At 38.8% G+C, this 20,961-nt stretch overlaps 1 protein-coding gene across 4 annotated transcripts in view; it reads left to right on the top strand.

Annotated features, from left to right (window-relative positions):
- The window catches only part of LOC137127159 (SLIT-ROBO Rho GTPase-activating protein 3-like), a 28,954-nt gene extending 9,123 nt beyond the window's left edge, over positions 1 to 19,831 (top strand). The window contains exons 3-23 of one of the 4 annotated variants that reach the window (XM_067503681.1): positions 4,187 to 4,349; positions 5,408 to 5,470; positions 7,617 to 7,808; positions 8,071 to 8,199; positions 8,284 to 8,505; positions 8,650 to 8,751; positions 10,594 to 10,791; positions 10,882 to 10,966; positions 12,098 to 12,125; positions 12,690 to 12,788; positions 13,547 to 13,550; positions 13,818 to 13,878; positions 15,042 to 15,119; positions 15,427 to 15,561; positions 15,657 to 15,762; positions 15,835 to 16,062; positions 16,334 to 16,407; positions 16,491 to 16,671; positions 17,105 to 17,251; positions 17,351 to 17,666; positions 17,907 to 19,831. In XM_067503681.1, coding sequence (XP_067359782.1) covers positions 4,187 to 4,349; positions 5,408 to 5,470; positions 7,617 to 7,808; positions 8,071 to 8,199; positions 8,284 to 8,505; positions 8,650 to 8,751; positions 10,594 to 10,791; positions 10,882 to 10,966; positions 12,098 to 12,125; positions 12,690 to 12,788; positions 13,547 to 13,550; positions 13,818 to 13,878; positions 15,042 to 15,119; positions 15,427 to 15,561; positions 15,657 to 15,762; positions 15,835 to 16,062; positions 16,334 to 16,407; positions 16,491 to 16,671; positions 17,105 to 17,251; positions 17,351 to 17,666; positions 17,907 to 18,380 — 3,085 coding nt within the window. In that variant the 3' untranslated portion in view covers positions 18,381 to 19,831. Of the gene's footprint in view, positions 1 to 4,186; positions 4,350 to 5,407; positions 5,471 to 7,616; positions 7,809 to 8,070; positions 8,200 to 8,283; positions 8,506 to 8,649; positions 8,752 to 10,593; positions 10,792 to 10,881; positions 10,967 to 12,097; positions 12,126 to 12,689; positions 12,789 to 13,519; positions 13,551 to 13,817; positions 13,879 to 15,041; positions 15,120 to 15,426; positions 15,562 to 15,656; positions 15,763 to 15,834; positions 16,063 to 16,333; positions 16,456 to 16,490; positions 16,672 to 17,104; positions 17,252 to 17,350; positions 17,667 to 17,906 lie in introns of those variants that run through there. The other 3 variants (XM_067503677.1, XM_067503678.1, XM_067503679.1) reach the window with 3 other exon arrangements.
- Positions 19,832 to 20,961: the final 1,130 nt, after the last annotated feature.

The following is a 20,961-nucleotide window of genomic DNA, read 5'->3' on the forward strand; positions in this document are numbered from 1 at the left end:
TGTGTCTGTTTGTATTTCTTTCTATTGTATTCTCTTACTGGTATGCGTACCAGCGGCGATTTTTTGCATGCAAGAGTCATTTCATTTGCATCATCTGCAGCGTGCACGTGGAGGAGGGTGAACATCTGCTGCTCTGACTGCAGCTGGAAGAGCTGCTGCACGAGGACTAGCCCGGCTGTGATTGCTTTGGGATGTGGGAGGGTCCTATGGCAGCACGCGCTGCTCGTTGAGATGAGTGAGAACGATACGTGCTTTTACATCGGAGTCTCCAATAATGCCAGAAAAAGTCGCTAGATTTGTCGGTAGTTGCTTTTTTGAAAAGGAGTGGCTGGAGGGGTCTGAATACTCACTAACTGTAGTTACAAAGTCTCCAAGTTGGCAACACTGATCACCACTGGATCGTCAAGCCTTACAGCAGCGCACTGTTTGATTGAAAACTAATTTTCAAATAATTCTTTTGTGTAATGAATTTGATTGGATATACATAAGTTGGTTTGCAGAGTGACTACTCAAATTTGAATAATCCAGTTTTAGTGTAGACACACTTATGTAGGATTCATTAACCCTCTGGCGAGCTACTTGGAAAGTGGTCACGAGCTACCGGTAGCTCGCGAGCAATGCTCCCATGCATGTGACTTGGCTGTATCAGTCAAAGGTAACAGACACATTGGTTTATTTAAGAGACGTTTTTTATTCTTTCTTTGTCTCTCTGTCCAATTGGACATGGCAGAGACTTCCCTGTTACTGGGACATTGAGAGACTCACATTGCATGATGTCACTTTTTTAAACAGAAAAACCTCAGTGCCCTTCTCTCTTATCCATGAGCCTTTCAGATTTTCATTTCTGGTGTCAGATCTAATAAACGAACTGGCAGGAGATCATCAGGGAACATTTTTAAACCCTCCTATAAGAGAGCGGCTTCAGCAAAAATGTGATTATAAGAGAATCTGACTCTGTACCTTTTGAAAGGACCAGTTCTATCCAACATGTTGTACTGCAGTTCAACTGAGTGTTACACTTATATTTATGATGCAGAAACGCTGTGAAACAGTTATGGTACTGATTGGAAGCTGCCTCATTTTGCCTCCTTTCATGAACAGTTCTGCATCAGCCCCTTTGTTTAATTGGCTAAAAAGGAAAAACCAAAGGTGCTTATGACCAGCTTTATAGATTTCCTTTTGCATGGTGTTTAACACTATTGCGTTTAGAAGTGTCAAATTGTTATTTAACCTGTAAATAAATAATATACTGGTGGAAAGACATTACACAGGTACACTGTTAAAAAAATCTTAATAAAATGGTCAAATGACAGGCAGCAGCAACTGCAAACAAGATATATAAAATTAATGCATCCTCATTTATATCACATGCAAAACCCATACTTTTACAGAAATTTTACTTAAAGAATTTATGGAGAAACACTGTTAATTTACAGATTTATTCAATATTATTCTTAATAAACGTATTAGCGCCCCAGAGGTTAAAATCATGCCAGACTTTAAACTTAAAACAATAAAACAATAGTTTTTAGCTCAAAACAATACTTAATTGTTTATTATAGTTTTTGTAGAATTGTGGTACAAGCCTTAAATAAAATACAACATTATATATTTAAAGTAATTACCATAGAAAATTTTCTAATAACATAAGCTTTAAGAGTGCTGTGAGATATCCTAAACTGAAAACATACAGACCTACAAAATAAATTGATGTACAAGATTGTTATTGTTTAAATTGCGTGTCCAGACAGGAGATGTCTGGACACGCAATTGAAACGATAACAATATATCCTTTTGTTTAGTTTTTTTTATAAATTTGCAAAGACTTCAGACAAACGTCTTTCATTATGGGGTATTGTTTGTAGAATTTTGATGAAAATAAGTATTTTAATCAATTTAGAAATAAGGCTGTAACATAACAAAATGTGGAAAAGATTAAGATCTATGAATACTTTCTGGATGCACTGTACTTTATATAGGCCTAAATAAGAACGGCTCATTTGACATCAAGGTGACATTACAATACGTTTTTATGTTCAAATTGATGAAAAATAATTAACAAATATAAATTATTAATTTTAAATATATACATATCTATTTTTATGGTAAAATATAATTTATTTACCTTAAAAAAGAAAAATGATTGTATGGACATAAACTTTTATTTAATCACCTACATATTAAGTTAAAGAAAAATAAACTTTAATAGACTGTATTCTAAGAAAGTAGAAAAAATATTGTTTAAATAATAAAGTAATTGTCCTTTACAATGAGACCAGCGATGTTGTTGAGACCAGCGATGTTGTTGAGACCAGCGATGTTGTTCGGCTTAGAGACAGTGGCAATGAAGAAAAGACAGGAGGCAGAGCTGGAGGTAGCAGAGCTTAAGATGTTGAGGTTCTCTTTGGGAGTGACGAGGATGGACAGGATCAGGAATGAGTACATTAGAGGGACAGCTCATGTTAGATGTTTTGGAGATAAAGTCAGAGAGGCCAGATTGAGGTGGTTTGGACATGTTCAGAGGAGAAACTGTGAATATATCGGTAGAAGGATGCTGAGGTTGGAGCTGCCAGGCAGGAGGTCTAGAGGAAGACCAAAGAGGAGATTTATGGATGTAGTGAGGGAGGACATGAAGTTAGTTGGTGTGAGAGAAGAGGATGCAGAGGATAGAGTTAGATGGAGGCACATGATTCGCTGTGGCGACCCCTGAAAGGGAGCAGCCGAAAGGAAAAGAAGAAGAATTGTCCTTTACAAAAATGGGGAATAAATGTAATTTGTAATTATTGGCAGGATACTTAAAGTTGGTTTGTTAATTGACAGAAAACATCTCTAATTTTACAGGGTTTTTAATAAAATAAAACAGCTACTACTAATAAAACTACCAGTAGCTTCACATTGCAGTGTAAACTACTAGATAGAGCACAACCAGTGTCACTGTATTCAACTTGTGAAAGCAGCTTTCAGCGTCAGAGATTGCTTATACAATGAGGTGAACAGTAAATGTGCTGCAGGTAATGCTGCTAATTTAGTCCTGAAAATCAATAGTCCACATCTTAATCATTGAACTATCTTATCAGTCATGATTCTTATTATATTATAAGCTTTCTTGGACAATCATGACTGCTTTCTATTCTTCCAGCCACTGTGATAGTGTGTCAATCAATGCCTTTTGTCTTGTCCCTTTAAAGGACAAGACAATCAGATTTCACGCCGCATGCCCATCCTTCAGCAACCCTCCTATTAATCCGGGCCCGGGCACTAGGGTGGCCCTTGGTGACTGGGCGGGGCCAGACCTGGTAGGGTGGGGTTCAAACTTGCGGCATCCCAACCCAATGCTCTACCACTGCTCCATCAGGCCGCCCTACATTGTCATAGTGTGTATTTGTATATATTTAAAGACCCCTATCAAAGTGCTGAAATAAACCTAACTTTATATATCTCCTTTCACAAGTGATTAAAGGGGAAATGGGATTTGGATTAGATTTCACAACAGGTCAGCTATAGGCCAGCAAGAAAAAGTGTTTATGGGGGGCTTTTAAACTTTTTATTTAAGAAACATAATACACCATGTTTATAGTACTGGCCAAAGTTGTTGAAGGTGAAAGCAAAATGTTCTCTAAAGACAAAAGGAGACAGACAAACTCTTTGGTGTGTGGTTAATGAACTCACATGCTCCCTAGAGCAGGGATGGTAAGGATGCAAGTGCAGTCAGCATGGTGTGTGTTTGTGTGTGTGTGTGTGTGTGTGTGTGTGTGTGTGCTCTGTGCGGGTGTGTGTCCAGCTGTCTTCTTTTTGCTGATTCTTCACCCATGTGCAATGAGCACTTGGTTTCTAATATGTAAAGCCCCAGAGTTAATACAATTCATCCTGCTTAATGTTTAATAGTATATTGTACTGTACATACAGTATTGTACACAGTCGAACATAACAGCTGGTATGAACAATTGGTATGTTTTTAGAAATTTGGCAGCTATTTTCGGTTTGATTCGGAGACTCTAATTAAATGCTCCTGTTCAGGTTGGGGAATTACATTTTTTTTTTTTGCTATATGGTTAGTGTACTGCATAGTCTATGGTTAGTCATTGAAAGCGATCCAGGCTTTAATCTTTGTGAAACCATATGCCCCTATGCAATTGCGTAAAATAGCAACAATATGCATGGTAACTTTGTTGCTTGGCTGTTTCAGAAAAGACCAAAACCTCCTGTCCACTGTGAACTGCTGGTATTTGGTCTTGGATCAGACCAGACGGGAGAGCAGAGACCACGCCACTCTAAGTGACATCTACAACAACAACGTCATTGTCCGTCTGGCACACGTGGGCGAAGATGTCATCAGACTTTTCAAAAAGGTCAGAACTGGAATTAAATGGATGAGGTCATGTGACCTTGACCATTACCAATGCACAGTCACAGAAATCATCTGCTTAAATCTCACAACTGATGTCCACAGGGATATTGATGTCACAACACTAAAAATATGTGAATTTGTTAGACATTATTTGACTGTTATATTCAAACTACATAAGATACTCTCACATTTGTAGGTCAAATGTTACATATGCAAGTAGCATAGTGCCTGTGGTTCAGGGAAGAACAGTCTGCCTAAGGGATCTTAAATCTGTATTGTTTGACAGCAAAAAGAGCACACAGTAATTTATGCCCTCTAGGGGGATCAGCACTGTCACGATGGGAGCCTTGATGAGAATCGTGTGGCTTAGGGCCAGCAACAAGAGAGGACTAAATAACTGAAATGCAGAAAAATTGTCTCATGCTGCAATATGGCTTAAATTATGACAAGGTTCTCCAAAACAATAATCCTATTATGCTGCAGCATCCTGGTTTAGTTGCAGTGCAGTCTCAGGCAAAATAATCAACTCTGGTGTTTAAGTTAAACTGTAAATGTACAGAATGTCCTGAAGTTTAATTCTTGGCAAATGTGAAAATGCAAAGTTGCTGTTTTGATAAGTGGTCCCTGAGAGGTGGCAACAGAAAGCCTAAGTGTCACTCCATATCTTCTCAACAGGATTTTCAGAGTCACTCTCCACTGGCCCCATTTCTCCTCTTGGGCTGTAAGCCCTACCATGGGACATGTCCAATTCATCATAGACTCTTAGCTCCTGTAACTGAGCTGAAATTGTGATTCTATTCCTTGGGAAATGTTCTGCAGTTACTGCACTATTCTATTTTTGTCTGCTTGTGCACTTTGGGCATTGTATTAGATCTTTTCTGGTGCAGAGTAATCACAGCATTTCAGTGCCTGCTGACATCCCTCACTTCTGCATAGCCTGCCAGTTTTTCATTTGAAGGAAAGCAGTTCTATTGCATTTGGATCTTTTATTTTCTGCCATCAATAATCCTTTAAATGTACCATAATTATCACTCATAAAACTGTTTTTATGTATTACAGAGCAAAGACATTGGGGTGCAAATGCACGAGGAATTAGTAAAAGTCACCAACGAACTCTACACAGTGAGTTAAACAAATTTCATCTTGCCTAACTTTTCTCTGTCTGTGTTGGGCTGTCTGTTTTGCCTTTTGCCCCAGTTAGCTGACCATCGCTCATACTGTACATCCTAAAGCTTTTTTCAAACCTGAACCTGTAATCTGTGAAGCAGCTGGTCTGACACTGCACACAGTAGATATGCCTAATCAGCACTACAGCCTCTCCCAGGTCACTTTTTTATGCTGAGGTCAAGAAAGGAGACAAATTGCAATCTTTCTCCTACCTTGAATTTTCTCATCGTTTGAAGCGGAGAGTGCTCTTGCCCGTGTGGCTTTGCTTCCAGCAGACTCAGCAGTCTGTGCCACATAGGTGCACGTTGCTCACACCAACATGATTTGCTTGTAATAGTAACAGTTTTAGTTAAATGTTTCATGTGATCATGTGTGTTATTGCAAAAAGACATGTCTTCATTCATGGGTAAACACTCTTTGTACACTCTCCACACTACAAGTGGAAGATAGAAAATAGAAAACAGCTGTGCTCAGTGCTGATGCCTCATTTGGCTGAAGAAATTAACGGATGCAGGGATATCACCTACTGCATGCGGGACACAATCAGCAAACAAACCACAGTGCTACCTCCTTAGTCTTACTGCTCAGGGATGTCCTGATCTCCACATCTAATTTGCAAAACATGAATTACAGTATTTGATATGCAGTAAACACTGTGAAATGTTCCTGTGGTGTGCCCAAGCAGTGGAGCTGCAAGTTGACAGAGAAAGAACATGTATACCCTAAATCATTTTCAAAAATCAGACATCAAATGGATGTAAATGCATTTTAAAGATGTGGAAAGTAGAAGTTAAGTAGATTTTCCATGAGAAACAATATGAGGCACATCCACACCAAATCTTGTCTGGTTGTTTTTGGTTAAATACTGCAGCTGATCAATCAAAGATAATTCATAGCAAGGTGAGGACTTTAATCAGCATGAACTTATCACAGGGCTGTAAAATTGATTGCGTCCACTAACTACAAATGGATCAAAGTTGGACAGTCCTCCTAATGCTATTTAAAAAAGACGAAGCAAGTGAAGACAAAAAGAAAGCAGCTCAGTCTTAATATGATTGTTGAATTTTGCAAATAGGAATTTGTTGCATGGCGTAAATCCCATGAGACATATTCTAACATGTAATATTATACAGCCCGTATATGTTATACCCACATTGATTTTTTTTCCCCTCTCTCATTCATGCATTATTAAATGTCTGTCTGCAGCTCCCTGCACATAGTATAAAGAATACCAATAGTCTGTTAGGATTTGGAATATAGTTATTTAGCTTAAATCAACATGTATAATTTGTTTTATTAACAGATATGTATTATGATTGATCCATCTTTGCCAGCTAGCTGGTGTCTGCTATTGATCTGCTGCTGGCTGTTTGTGGAAATCCAGTAGTTTCTTGTTTTGAAGTAAGCCAAGAACGTTGCGTTTTGTCACTTTGTAACCCTTGTCCTCTCCTGCTGATCGATCTTGCTGTCCTTTGCACTTCCATTTCAATTAAGGTTTCTAGGAAACCAGAACCTGAGAGTGAGTGATGAAGGAATAGATGTTTAACTCTGCAGTTTGTTCAATATTACTGGGTAAACATTTACATGTTCATTCTCTTTAAAAGCATTTTAACTTTGTGACCAGTTCCACAAGGCACTGTACAATGGGATTGAAGTGACACCAGGTTGTAGGACAACCTACAGTACTTGTTTTACATTCCTGGGATATTTTTTCATACTTAAATGCTTTGTTGAAGACAGATTGTGTAGCTGCATCAGACAGACACACCCAGCAAAACTACTCAGTCAAATTTCAATGAAAACGTGATGCTGACACATGCTGTAGTTGAAATGTAACATGTTCAGGACAAGGAAACAAGAGTCAAATAATTTAAAGTAACTCAACAAGGATGGAAAAAACGCAAGACATTCATTGCACAGCTTAAAAATAAAGCCTACACACATTCTCCATAGCTGCAGTACTTCTAGCTTATGCTAAGAAGTGAGTTTTAAATTGTAGGTATTTGTATTCCCTAAATTAACATTTATTTTTTAAGAAGTACTAACAGTTTGACGTTCTTGATCTTGATTGGAGTTTGACTGTAGCTGTGTATTCTCACAGGTGATGAAGACTTACCACATGTACCACACTGAGAGTCTCAGTGCTGAGAGCAAGCTGAAAGAGGCAGAGAAACAGGAGGAGAAGCACATTGGCAAGGCTAATGATGTGAGCGCCAGCTTGCTGCGTTACGGTCATGATGAACGTCCCCAACGACGAAGCTCTGTGAAGAAAATGGAGAAAATGAAGGAGAAGGTCTGTTCTGATGGATCTACCTACAGATGACAATGTTTTATGCACTTTAAATTAAAGGAATTGTAGCACTTGTATACAAATACACTCCAAGTTTATTTTGTAGTGAATTTATGGAATTTACAGTGAAAAATTGAAGCCTGGTGCAAAATATTGCATTTATTGACTGATTATGTAGATAAAAATCAGTTTAATGTTGAATTTTTTGAGTTCTTTTAGGGTCCATTCTGCATTGATGTGACTCTCACTTCCTCTTCCCCCGTAGAGACAAGCCAAGTACTTTGAAAACAAACTTAAATCTACAAAGGCCCGCAATGATTACCTTCTCAATCTGGCAGCCACAAACGCCCTGGTGGCTAAATACTACATCCATGATGTATCAGATATGATAGATGTAAGTTTTTAGAGTTTTTAGCAGTTTAAGTAATATGCCTTTTATTGTTTTATAATTACTTTGTGTTTGACTTCTCGTCCTCAGTGTTGTGACTTAGGATTCCACGCTAGCTTGGCACGCACCATGAGAACTTACCTGTCTGCAGAATACAGTTTAGAGACATCACGCCATGAAGGTCTGGACTTGATAGAAGGAGCAGTAGATGCTATGGACATCAGAGGAGACAAGCTGAAATTTATGGACACTCACAGTCAGATCTTCTGTCCTCCAGCACGCTTTGACTATCAGCCACACATGGGCGATGAGGTGGGTCACTGACACAGGATGATACCTGTAATAATCATGGTTGTTTTTTAGCTCTTAGTTCTGGATTTAAAGTGAATTTCACGTTGCTTTTTGTTCTCTATGTTAAGTCCTCCTGGTGAAGGTCCCCTTCTTCTTTTATTCCAGGTGTGTCAGGTGACTGCGCAGCAGCCTGTACAGACAGAACTCTTGATGCGCTACCACCAGCTGCAGTCCCGCTTGGCCACGCTGAAGATAGAAAATGAAGAGGTGAGAGATCCTGTGTCGATACTTGTGTCGAAAAAAAAAAACAGAGCCAGTGTCAGCAATTCATTGCAAAATGAAGCAAGGCTCCTCCAAGTGTGCTACTTGTAGTAGTGTTCTTTACAGCTGAGAGAGGAATAGATGGCTTCATATACTAAGATATATATTAATGCTGTAAGTTAGTTGATAATTTGAGTCATTTGATCATTATATAATGTTTACAATGTGGATAATCAATCATATGTTGTAAAGGCACTGTCTCTGTGGTAACTAATTCAGTTTTTGACAAATCATCTTGCGAATCATTTTGTAACACATGACAGACTAAACAACATCAAACCCTGCTCTGTTAAAGAGTGTGTGGTTATGATGTGTGAAATAGCTCATCTGAACTTTTTCCCTAAAGGCAATGCAAAGTATATTTCCATTTATAATGTTATGATGAGAGTTGGTCTTTGTGGCTACTGAAATTATATAATACCTGTATATACAGTGTTCAAGAGTACTGTGCATGTGGCTTGTCACTAATACCAGAAAACATTCTAACAGTAAAACTAAGAACTAGCTGCCGCTACCAAACTACAGTACACAGAGAGGTGAAATTAGTGGAAGTTAGTGAATTTGGTTAGAGTTGTTGTGACATGGTGCACATATGAAGTTTGAGTTAAAATTTCAAATTGTAGACCATTGTCTATCAATGGATTATTGCAGAGTGCACTGCCAGGAAATGGACATCTTATCATTTAAACAATCAATGAGGTGTGATCACATGTAGCTGAACAGGAAGATGTATTAAAGATGCATATCTACTGTTCTATATTTGGAATAGTCTGTAGCACAACAACAGACATTTGGTGCCTTTTTACTTTTTATAGATGTGAACTTTCTTTGTCCAGAATTAATTTAGTTCTTGGCTGTTCAATATTACATTGTTAAGCTATGTTACACTGCTTATTCAGCTCTCAAATTTATTTTGAGAAACTTTGAAAAATCCTTTAATTTTAAATACGTCTTCTCTATTACAACCCACAGACTGGAAGAACATTTTTATTAAGAATAATAATTATTCACAGTGTACTCATCACAGTGAAAGCATTTGTCTTACTCATTGCTGTGCCTGGGGTGTTCTACTGTCTTCTTTAGCTTTGCTGTGTCTTGAACTGGAATTGTCAGGTGACACCCTCCCTTCTGTCACACTAAGACGTATGGTAACATCAAACAACCACTCCTTCAGGCCTAGAGTCACCAAGGCCACTATGAGTCGTATATGTCTGTTTTAAAGGTCACCAGAGTGTGTCAGTGCCTGTCTGTTATGAATGTGGAAATCCACTTCCTGTCTGCCTCACGTGGCAAGAACCGAGTCAATCTTTCAGGTCATGATAAACCATGCTAGGCAGCTGATTACTTTGTTGTTTATGGTATGTCAGTCATCTGCTGTGCAATAGCCTGGGGTATATAATCTTATACAACTTCTCTTGGTTGTTTACTGTACACTATACATTTTGTTAGTGACACTGAGAAGATGTCAACTAGGTATTATTACAATATTGTCTATTGTTTTGATGTGTACAAGTAACCTCATTCATTTCAGGAAGTGGTTCTAATTGTATTAGCAGTTCACCCTATTTAAATTAAATGACCTCAAACCTCAATAATAAACACATAGTAGAATCACCTAGTATCACCTTTGACAGTTTCAATTTAAAAACTGAGAAATTATAAGCTTGTTAAAGTAGAATGCATTTATTGGATTGCATTAAATTGCGCAGGTGGTTATAATTTTATGCCTGGTTGGTGTATGTATGGATAGTTACTAGTTTTAATTGTTTTTCCTTCTGTGTGGGTCAGGTGAGGAAGACTCTTGATGCCACCATGCAAACCCTTCAGGACATGCTCACAGTGGAGGACTTTGATGTTTCAGAGGCCTTCCAGCACAGCCAATCTACAGAGTCAGTCAAATCAGCATCCTCTGACTCCTACATGAGCAAGGCAAACATTGTTAAGAGACGAGCCAATCAGCAAGAGACTGAAGGCTTTTACTTCACTGTGAGTTTTCAGACAAAGGAAGGTGCAAAGACATAGCATCACATAGCACAAACACTTTAATTCCACTTTTTGTTTCTGTTTCGCTGGCAGAAATACAAGGAGTACCTGAATGGCAGCAATCTTATTATCAAACTGCAGGCCAAGCATGACCTTCTGAAGCAGACACTAGGAGAAGGTAGGAGTTAGTATGTATAGGCATTTGTGGAGTTTATTCGTTTAGAAAGTTTTAATTAAAAATGTCTTTGGTCAATGTACAGGTTGTTTGTGTTTGCAGATATATAGAGCATGCTGTATGGCTAAAGGTACAACGTTATGTAGATATGTATATAGGGGAATTTAATTATTTTAATGAAGAAATCTTTCATTTTAAACTGTTCAGTGATCAGTTAACACCTACCCAAGCTCAGTGGGAGATCACTGGGTTGGGATACAGAAGGCAGCGGGGTTGAATCTCACCCCAGGTCTGGCCCCACCCAACCATCGATGGTGACCTTGCTTGCCGATCCCAAACCCAAACATCAAACTGTTGATCATACTTACAGATTACATTTGGGGAATTTAAATGAACTTTTTTAAGCTCTGTCCATGCTCATTAACTTAAAAATTTAACTTGTGTTAAACTGAAGTTCTCATTTATTTGACATCTTTGAAGTCTTTGGACCTAAAAGAGGGTCACACTGTCAAAGACAGACCCTTAAGTTTTAATACAGTGCTTGAAAGGTATTTTCTGTAATATTTTGGTCCCATATTCCTCACCTCCTTTCTCCTCCACTCCTATGTGTTAACCCCAGTTAGTTTCTGTCCGCTTTAGACTTTGACCTACAGTATATATTTTTGGTATGCTGAAAGCTGCTTTGCACATGATGTGGTCGCTGAACAAAGTTTTCTGATTGACTGATCAAAGTGAGGCTTAAATTTGTTCAGTGAGATTTGCGTGCAAATTTCGTGCAGATATCATGAAATCATCACGCTGTACCATTCAGCTCCCACAACCTCCCTCTCTTGTTGCCCCTGGATACATTTTCACTCTGCAGAGCAAGCAGACAGGCCATCCCCTTCTGGGGCTCTTGTGCTGTTTCTAGGGCGACCGCTCAATGACCGCTGTCTGGCACTGAGTCAAATGCAGCCATAGCGCTCAGCCCATTGAAAATATCTGAATAGATGCCCGTTTTCTCATAACACCCCTTTTTAACTCAATCTGCCAGCCTTGTATAGTCGGCCAGCACTCAACCATACCACTAGCTTCTGTGATTGAAAAACTAGCATGTGCTAATTCAAGCTCTTTCTCTGCTGTCTTTCCTTTTAGGGGAGAGAGCTGAATATGGAACAACAAGGTAAGATGTCCAATGTCCAATGAAGAGGGTGAATTAAGAAGGTGATGATGTGTAAAATCCTTCCTGTGTAGTTGGATGTCGCAAAAATTAGATCGCAGTGTGGGAATAGGAACCTAATCTCAATTTATTTTATTTATTGGACAAGGGGTGGAATCCTGATTGGAGAAGGTGTTGTTCTTCGTAGTTTTAATCTATAAAGACTAAAATGAAATGCCAGTAAGATGGATATCCCTATGTTGTCCTGTTTAAAAAAACAATCAGCAAGCAGAGAATGAACAAATATTGACAAGGCAGGGTCATGACTGATTACATAGATTTGTTTTTTACTTTTGTTTGATCTATGGTACATAGAAACATAGCAGCTCAGTCTAGGGGCATTTTAATTGAAAGGTTTAATATTTGGGGATTTATGCTTATTTCTGTTCTTAAATTAGGAATTTAATACCACTCTCATTGTTTTTGCAATAAATTTGGAGCTACTGCATTTTGATATCTGCTCATGCGAATTGCGTTTTTATTCATATTTACCATGTACCAACCATACACCTCCCACCGTCTCCCCAGGCCCCCCATTTTTCCCCCTAAACCCCAGAAAATGCAGAAGTCTAGACCTCGATCCATTTTTAACAGTAAGCTGTTTAATGGCAATATGGAGGCCCATAGGTATTGGCCCATCTGTGCTCTGTTTCTCTCCATGAGCTCAGCCGTCTCGCTAGTAGTCCTTGGGGGTTCTCTTGCCTTTGACCACTCTTTTACCCAAAAGTTGGCTAACTCATATACTGACTTTCCTCTTGCTCATTGCCTTGTCCTTTACAGTCTTGCAGTTTAGGTAATACAGGGGCAGGTGGAAGGCAATCCAACAAGATTTTTTTTGTTTTAAAAGCACCAGACCACTGCAATGGTTTGCTTTTAACATTCTTACCCTCATGAGGCCAGGACTCCAGAAACTCTACTGATTTGGCTTTAGGTACTGTGTGTCTGTTGGCCAGGAACCAGCCATGTTAGGGTGTGTGCAAATACATGGCCACATTCACTTTATTGCTCAGTCAAACGGAAGCAGGCAGAGAGAGTGCACCAGCATCAGCAGCGGAGATATAAATCTAAATAATTAGGAGACTAACAATTTCAATAATCAATAATCCTAAAATGTAGAGTTTTAGTTATTGGCATACAGTAATTTCTGGAGGATAAAACAATCCTTGTGCAGCCCCGAGGGTAGCTCCCTCCCACACACTTCCCTCCCAACCACATTTTCATGTCTCACACCCCACAAGGCACTGATGCTTTGTCTGTCCTATTCATCTTTCTCTGTAAGATCTGTCTCTCTCACTAATCTGTTGTGGTTATTGTTGCCTCTCTTCCTCTGTCTATGTGCCTTACTGCTCTCTGCCCAGGGGAAGACGGAATGTCCGTGCAAGGAGTCAGGTACTCTGTCTTATAGCAGGGCGGGATCATAACAAACATTTCTGTGGTTTTGTCCTTTGGGAATTCCTGATGTTTAAAAAAAATTCTAGTTTTAATAACATACACTATAATGCTAAAGCAATGCTAATACAATTTGTTGTGCTTAGTTTTGCTCTATACCAAATAAGTTATTAAATTACTTCCAATATCCTCTCGGTGCTGAGATGTTAATTGATTATCTTTTAAGTCACTGAGTATTGTAATTATTTGATTGTTTTGATACTTTAGGATTCAGGGCAGCCTATACCAGTGGTTGTTGAGAGCTGCATACGATACATCAATCTGTATGGTAAGTTACTGTTGTGCTACTGTTTATTATTTAAAACAAATTCATGCATCACAGTTTCACATACCTTGTAGGTCCCTTTTTCTGTGTGAGTTACGGTTTTTGTTATGAAATGATGATGGTAACAGATTGGCAGGAATGACATTGTTGCTTATAAATTTGTGGATTTCTTAGTTTTAAACATTTATCTAAGATGTCCATCGTAAAATCATTCATCCTCATGGTTTATTAGTTGAAAGCCTTTTTTTTTTTTTCATCAGTGGGAATACTGGATGGAAAACTCCAAATGTCACGTACACATTTGAGAACATACTTGAGAACATTTGAGAACATATTTTTTTATTAGCATTTCTGTTCCCTAAATATAAGGGGGAAAAAAATCATCTGTTGATATTTAGTATTGACCTGTATCACAGGTCTGATAAAACTAAACTTCAGTGAAGATTGTCACTCATCCAGGCGATGGTGAATCTAAAGGTGCCACAAGAACTAACTGCTAAAACTACAGTACAGCGCAGAATGCTTATGTTAAGCAGAACTCACAGGGATCACACGTATACTATATGTTAGCGCTGATGTGGATTATCATTAGCCACAAAATTAGGAAAGTTTCATGATCTCCCTGAAATAATGCATTTGCTATATTATCATGTAAGGCAATACTTTTAGTGAAGTGTTTTGTGGGCTGTGCACATCTATATAAATAACACAATTGAAATAACAAGCTATTGTCTACTTTCAGATGATTGCAGCCATGATCTGGAAAGGGTCTCTTAAAATATAGTGTTTCTTGAAAACATTGTAATGTTACATTTAACATTTTAAACATTTTGTTATTATTTTAGTGTAATCATGTTCATGTGGTTGTTGTTTTGCAGTAATGACTTATAACAAGTACCTTAATTACCTGAATAGATTCAGAACAAAACAAATGCTATAATGACCAATTAATTGAGAAATCTTCTACCGGTTTGACATACGGTATTATTAGAGATTTTGGGCATTCTTCAAATTGTTTTGATGAGCTGGTTGGATTCTTCAAAATTTGCACAAAAATTCAACAGCACAAATAATATGATGGTGAATGTTGGGTGTGAGTGTGTCCATTTGTAGCTATACATTTTTTTTTTCTTCCATTTTACAAAAAGGGCTCTGTGTATCCACAGGTCTTCAGCAGCAAGGTATATTTCGGGTTCCAGGCTCCCAGGTCGAAGTGAATGATATTAAAAATGCATTTGAAAGAGGTTAGTCCCATTGTGCTTGCCCATCTTCTCTTGATTGATTCTAAATTGTGTTTTGTCCACCTCCAAAGCCACAGTCTCTCCCATGAGTCTCTAAAGTGCAAATAAAGAGCCTGTGTGCTGCATGTAACCCATGTAATTGACATGTAAACCATTTCAGATACGTAATGCATCAGATCAGTATGCTTGAGGTAAAATAAATTAGCAAATGTAACTGCACTCTTAACCTGAAAATTACATAAAAATGCATCAGCGCCATATTACATGAATACTGAATGATGAATGTATTTTATGTATCTTATATCTGTAGGCAAGGATCCACTGGTGGATGATCAGACTGATCATGACATCAACTCTGTGGCAGGTGTCCTTAAGCTATACTTCAGGGGGCTTGAAAACCCATTGTTCCCTAAAGAGCGTTTCCTTGACCTCATATCTACTACCAGTGAGTCACATTCCAGGAAAAACTCTGAAAACTACGGCTTGCTTTCCACGAGTGTTATGCTTATTTATTTAAATTTTTTATGTTTTTTATTTTAGAGCTTGACTCAGGTGCAGAAAGAGCTCATCACCTTCAGCAGATAATTGTGACTGTTCAGCGCCCTGTGATCATCGTCATGAGATATCTGTTTGCATTTCTAAATCAGTAAGTCCTGCCACAACAAATGTCAAATGTGTAACACTTCATTAGTGAGGCTCACTGCTTTTCTCTTTCCAGCCTTTCCCAGTATAGTGATGAAAACATGATGGACCCCTACAACCTGGCTATTTGCTTTGGCCCCACATTGATGCCTATACCAGATGACCAGGACCCTGTTGCCTGTCAAGCACATGTTAATGAGGTCATTAAGACCATTATAATCCACCATGAGGTCATCTTTCCAACCCAGCGTGAGTTGGAGGGACCTGTGTATGAAAAGTGTATGACTGGAGGGGAAGAGTACTGGTAAGTAAGGCCAAGGTGTCCAACATGTGCCAATATGTACTTTATATACTATAATTTATAAGGTAAAGTACATTATGTGTTCAGCTGCTTGTTAGAAAGACACATTAGTCTAATATTTACTAACTGAATACAGAAATGTATTGGTTGTAAGCGGGACTGATGACTATTGTAATTCACAGTAAAGGATATTAGAATATTTTGGTAAAGCCATTGAAAAATGTAACTTATTGTTTGTTTGTTTCTTACTTTGACTTCTTATTTCTCCATTCAGTGAAAGCCCCCACAGTGAGCCAGGAGCTCTTGATGAGGTAGATAATGGTACTGGACCCAACACTAGTGATGAAGGTGAATCACCAAACAGTCAGTCTACTGTGAAGAATAGAAGCAATACCAGTAAGTGCTGACAGAGGTAATTGTTTGTTTTGCAGAGATGGAGCCGATCGAGGCCATAGCAAAGTTTGACTATGTGGGCCGAAGTCCAAGAGAACTCTCCTTTAAGAAAGGAGCTTCCTTGTTATTGTACCTGCGAGCATCTGGGGACTGGTGGGAGGGGCGACATAATGGTGTAGATGGGCTGATCCCGCATCAGTACATTGTGGTGCAAGACGTGTAAGTAAGAGTGATCCCGTAAGACAACATGTTGGTTCCTTGGTTCTGCATGAAAAAATACAACTTTTTTGTTACTTGATAATCAATTATGTTGCTGTATTTTTTCAAAATGCATGTTTTTAAATCTAAATCCCTCTGAGCTCTGTGTGATCGACTCTGTAAAGCCTGTGTCTTAGGGATCAGTGTAAAAATGCCCCTGTTCTCCTCTTCTAGCCCAGTTGTTTGCTACAAGAATAAAACAAATGGCCTCCAGTCAGCAATTATCTGTGGAGCTGTAAGGAGGATTTTTTCTTTAGACTGGATAAGCACTTAAGTCACTCATCAAATGCCACCTTTAATTAATGCTCTTTTTTCCTGTTTGATGAGCTATAGCATTTCCAAAAGGCACAAACCATTAATTGCGATCAATGTCTGTTGTGTGTCTGTGTATCAGAGATGATGCATTCTCAGATAGCATTCAGAGGACTGATAGTGAGGCTAGCAGTGGACTGCACCAAGATGACAGGGCCCCCTCCAGAAATGAACACCAGTCTCCTTGTGAGCACACACCTGAGCACCATTATGGAGCAGCGCTTGGAAGGTAGAGATAAATAAATGGGTGGAAAGCATGCAATATTTAAATAAATTCAAGCACAGAATATAAGTGAGTCTTTGTAATCACTTTTTTTTTTTTTTTAAGAGTGAGAGTGCGATCAGATGGAGCTCCAGTTCCACGCCACAGGAATGGTGCTGACAGTCACAGCCCCACCAGAGCTGCTGATCCGCCCCCTAGAGTCATGCCTCGGCCCTGCAGCCCACACAAAATAGCTGTTAGCAGAGGCCCAACTGATAGCCCAGAGAAACGACGTCTTACCACATTTGGCAGTGCTGGCTGCGTCAACCATCCTGACCGCAAGACCTTTGTTGACAGCCATTCCCAAAGATCTTCACCCAGTACCATTCGCCATGCCAGTTTGGGGGACCACAAAGCTCTAGAAGCTGAGGCGCTGGCTGAGGTACGTATTATCACAATAACAGAGCTCCACTAACTATGTTTAGTTACAGATGTAGATTTGATTTGATAAGGGGGGGTAACATATGAGGTCAGAGATTCAAAGTATGTTAATGCTTCTTCCTGCATTGTACTTGAGCCACTCATAATGTGAGCGGTTCTCATGATTTCATTAATTTCCTATATGCCTGGTTTGACAACAACCTCTAAGTGGCAGTGCTATTTTTCTACTTGTGTTTGTTAGGACATAGAGAAAACAATGAATACAGCACTTCATGAGTTGCGAGAGCTGGAGCGGCAGAATGTAGCCAAACATGCCCCTGATGTTGTTCTGGACACATTGGAGCCCCTCAAACACCCTGGTGGAGCTCAGGATCCACCTGCAAGCCCTCTTCACACCATGGTGATCCGGGATCCAGATGCAGCCCAGCGACGTAGCAGCAGCAGCTCCTCCTCCGAGACCATGACCACTTTTAAACCTGCTCTGCCAGCACGCAGACCGAATGCACCTTTAAGGCCCCCACCTGTCAGGCCTGTCCGGCCTGTCCGGCCTGCCCCTGTATTCGGACAGGGCCAGGGACCACATCGCTCCAGCAGCTCTAGCTCCTCTGGTCTTGGCAGCCCAGGCATCACCCCCACTGACAGGGCCTTCCCCAAAGCTCCCTCCCCATCACCATCCACCTCCTCATCCTCCTCAGACAAACAAGGTAACATGTAGCTCCAGTCAATCACGGTGGATACGGAGTGATTGCCAAAAGCTCTCTGCACCTCTCTTTGACTGCAAAACAATGACCCCTGGTCTCTATGCTGAATATTCACCACTAATCATGTTTAGAGTGGGATGGTTACTGCTGGTCTCTCCCCAAAATTGTTGATGGACAAGTTGATGTACTTGCACGAACATATTATACAGAATACTGTAGGATTTAAATCTTCTCTTTACTGTTTTAGAGAACGGTACCACGCTGAACAGCCATGCTGGATTTTAAAAAAAGGGATGCACTGGAAAATTCTTGTGTTTACTGAAATCTGACAATGAAACATCTCATCGAAATGTTATTAAGTTACAAAGATGCTGTGAGTTTGGACTTTGTGTCTGGTTTCCCGTTCCATTATGAGGGAACACTTAAGGGAATATTTCACCACTAATCATGTAGAGTTTCAGCCAGTGCTGGTGGTCTATATAGTCTATTACATCTATAGTTCCTTGGGCACCATTTAAAGTACATTGAAAGAGATGTTTTCTCAGACAGTTTGTTCCACAGTGTCAAAATATAGGCAGACATATCATATAGCTGACTGGTGAAATGAGTGGAATTGCCTTAAGTTTCAGTTCCTTTAATGCCCACTATAGACAGGGTAAAAGGAAATTATAGCTGTATAAAAGCCACTGTGTGTAGAATTTGAAGAAAGTCTCATTTGGATTCCCTTGAGGGTTTGCATAGACAGTAATGTCTGCAGCTGCACAACACAGGGAACTGACATTGAGAGGCTGAAAGCATCACAGACTGGACCAATCTTCTGTGGAGTGAGTTATTTCAAAAGATACTTCATAAGTCTGAAAACTAGAAAATGCCACTTATTCAAGGCAAAACAATTCTCTTTTACTTTAATTTCAGAGTAGATCAGCGGATGCCATAATAGACTTTGCTGCAGTGATACAGTTTGCAGTTACAATATGGACTTTGCAGTAGCCATTACAGACACGCCTCTTATACCTTTTAATAAATGGAAATAATGACGTTGAAAAACAGCACAATGTTGTCATAACATAGTCATCTCTATATATACAAATTTTAGCTGTGTTACCTCAACAAGTAAATCTTTCTCCTACAATTCAAGTGACTAATGCACTTATAAAAGCTACAGGGAACTGTGCTGCAATTGTAGCTTCTGTGTTTTCAGTTTAAAGAAGTCGTACTAGAAACATGATAGAGCACATCAGTATCATTGAAGCTTACATAGTGTTTAGGTTGCACATGGTCTATTTAGGCTGTGTGGCTGTTAAAATGATCTTGTTTACTGTTGGTGATGTTTGTTGTCTGCTTTATCAGGATGGTCAATATATCTTCAAAGTGTAATACTGTAGGTACATTGGAATGAATATATACATATTTGGACACTTGTATAAATAACATTGTATGATAGGAATAAGGATATATTATTGTCTCTAGTCTGTAGATTTTTTTGTAATTCTTATCCTTGCACAAACATTAACAAACCAATAAATAAATTAAACCTCACAGAAAGTTTTCCTTTTGTTTTATCCATTTTGTGATTGAAAGTGCTGAGTGGAGGTGAAAAGGTTGCAAAAAATAAAATACATCATCTGACTCTTTTACTTAGTGTAGGGTACTGACACATGCACTGACTAGAGTGGTTTTGCAGTGCCACCTCCTGGTCAGCATTGATTTTAACCACATCTTCTTTAAACTGTAACAATTACAAATGAGGAGAATGCATAAACATGAAATGCAGCATCATTCTTTTTCCCAAGTAGCTTCAATTTTGAACAGATTTTTAGAATCTGTATTAATATTGCAGCATCAGTGCTCTGACAACAAAGGTCTTTCAATAAGGTCATAGTCTCAGAAGACTAGTCACCACCTTTTACTACATTAAGATCTGGCAACTGTGGCATAAAATACTGCTAATACACTGAACTTTTAACATTTATTACACATACATGACACATACAACAGGACATTCATTTACCTTGCGTGCCCAGCAGGTGGAGACATGTTATTTTGTTATTGTTATTATGCAACAATAGTAGGATTTTAGTATTGCAGTTGCTCAAGGTTTAGTCCAGTTTTAACTTCTTTGTCCATCGGTTCCCAATCTTGGTCAGCTGCTCTGTAAAAGATTAGTTTTACATTATATAAAAGATTAATGTGAAAGATCATGAGATGAATATTGAAGGACAGAAAAATACAAATTTAGATTAGTTTTTAGATAGAGGACAAATACTCATTGGAGGTTTATTTCATGGTAAAGTTCTGGTTGTTAAACACCATGTGAGAACCACAATTGAATAGTATTGAATTCAGTCCCTGCCTCTTTTTAAACTTGGATTTTATTAATAAATAAATAGTAATTGCTGATATAAAGTGATATAAACATATAGTGTTCAACAAGGCAGATGTTAACACAGACTAGTCAACTCACACTTCATGCCCACCCTCAACCCAACATCAGCTCAAAAAGAAATCTTGAGCTATAATAATGGAATTGTTTTTTATGTTTAACTTATATGTGAAGTTTGGATTTTTAAAATGAATATTTAGAATATATAGCGA

The sequence above is a fragment of the Channa argus genome, chromosome 5 (assembly GCF_033026475.1).
Source record: "Channa argus isolate prfri chromosome 5, Channa argus male v1.0, whole genome shotgun sequence".
NCBI classification, from domain to species: Eukaryota; Metazoa; Chordata; class Actinopteri; order Anabantiformes; family Channidae; genus Channa; species Channa argus.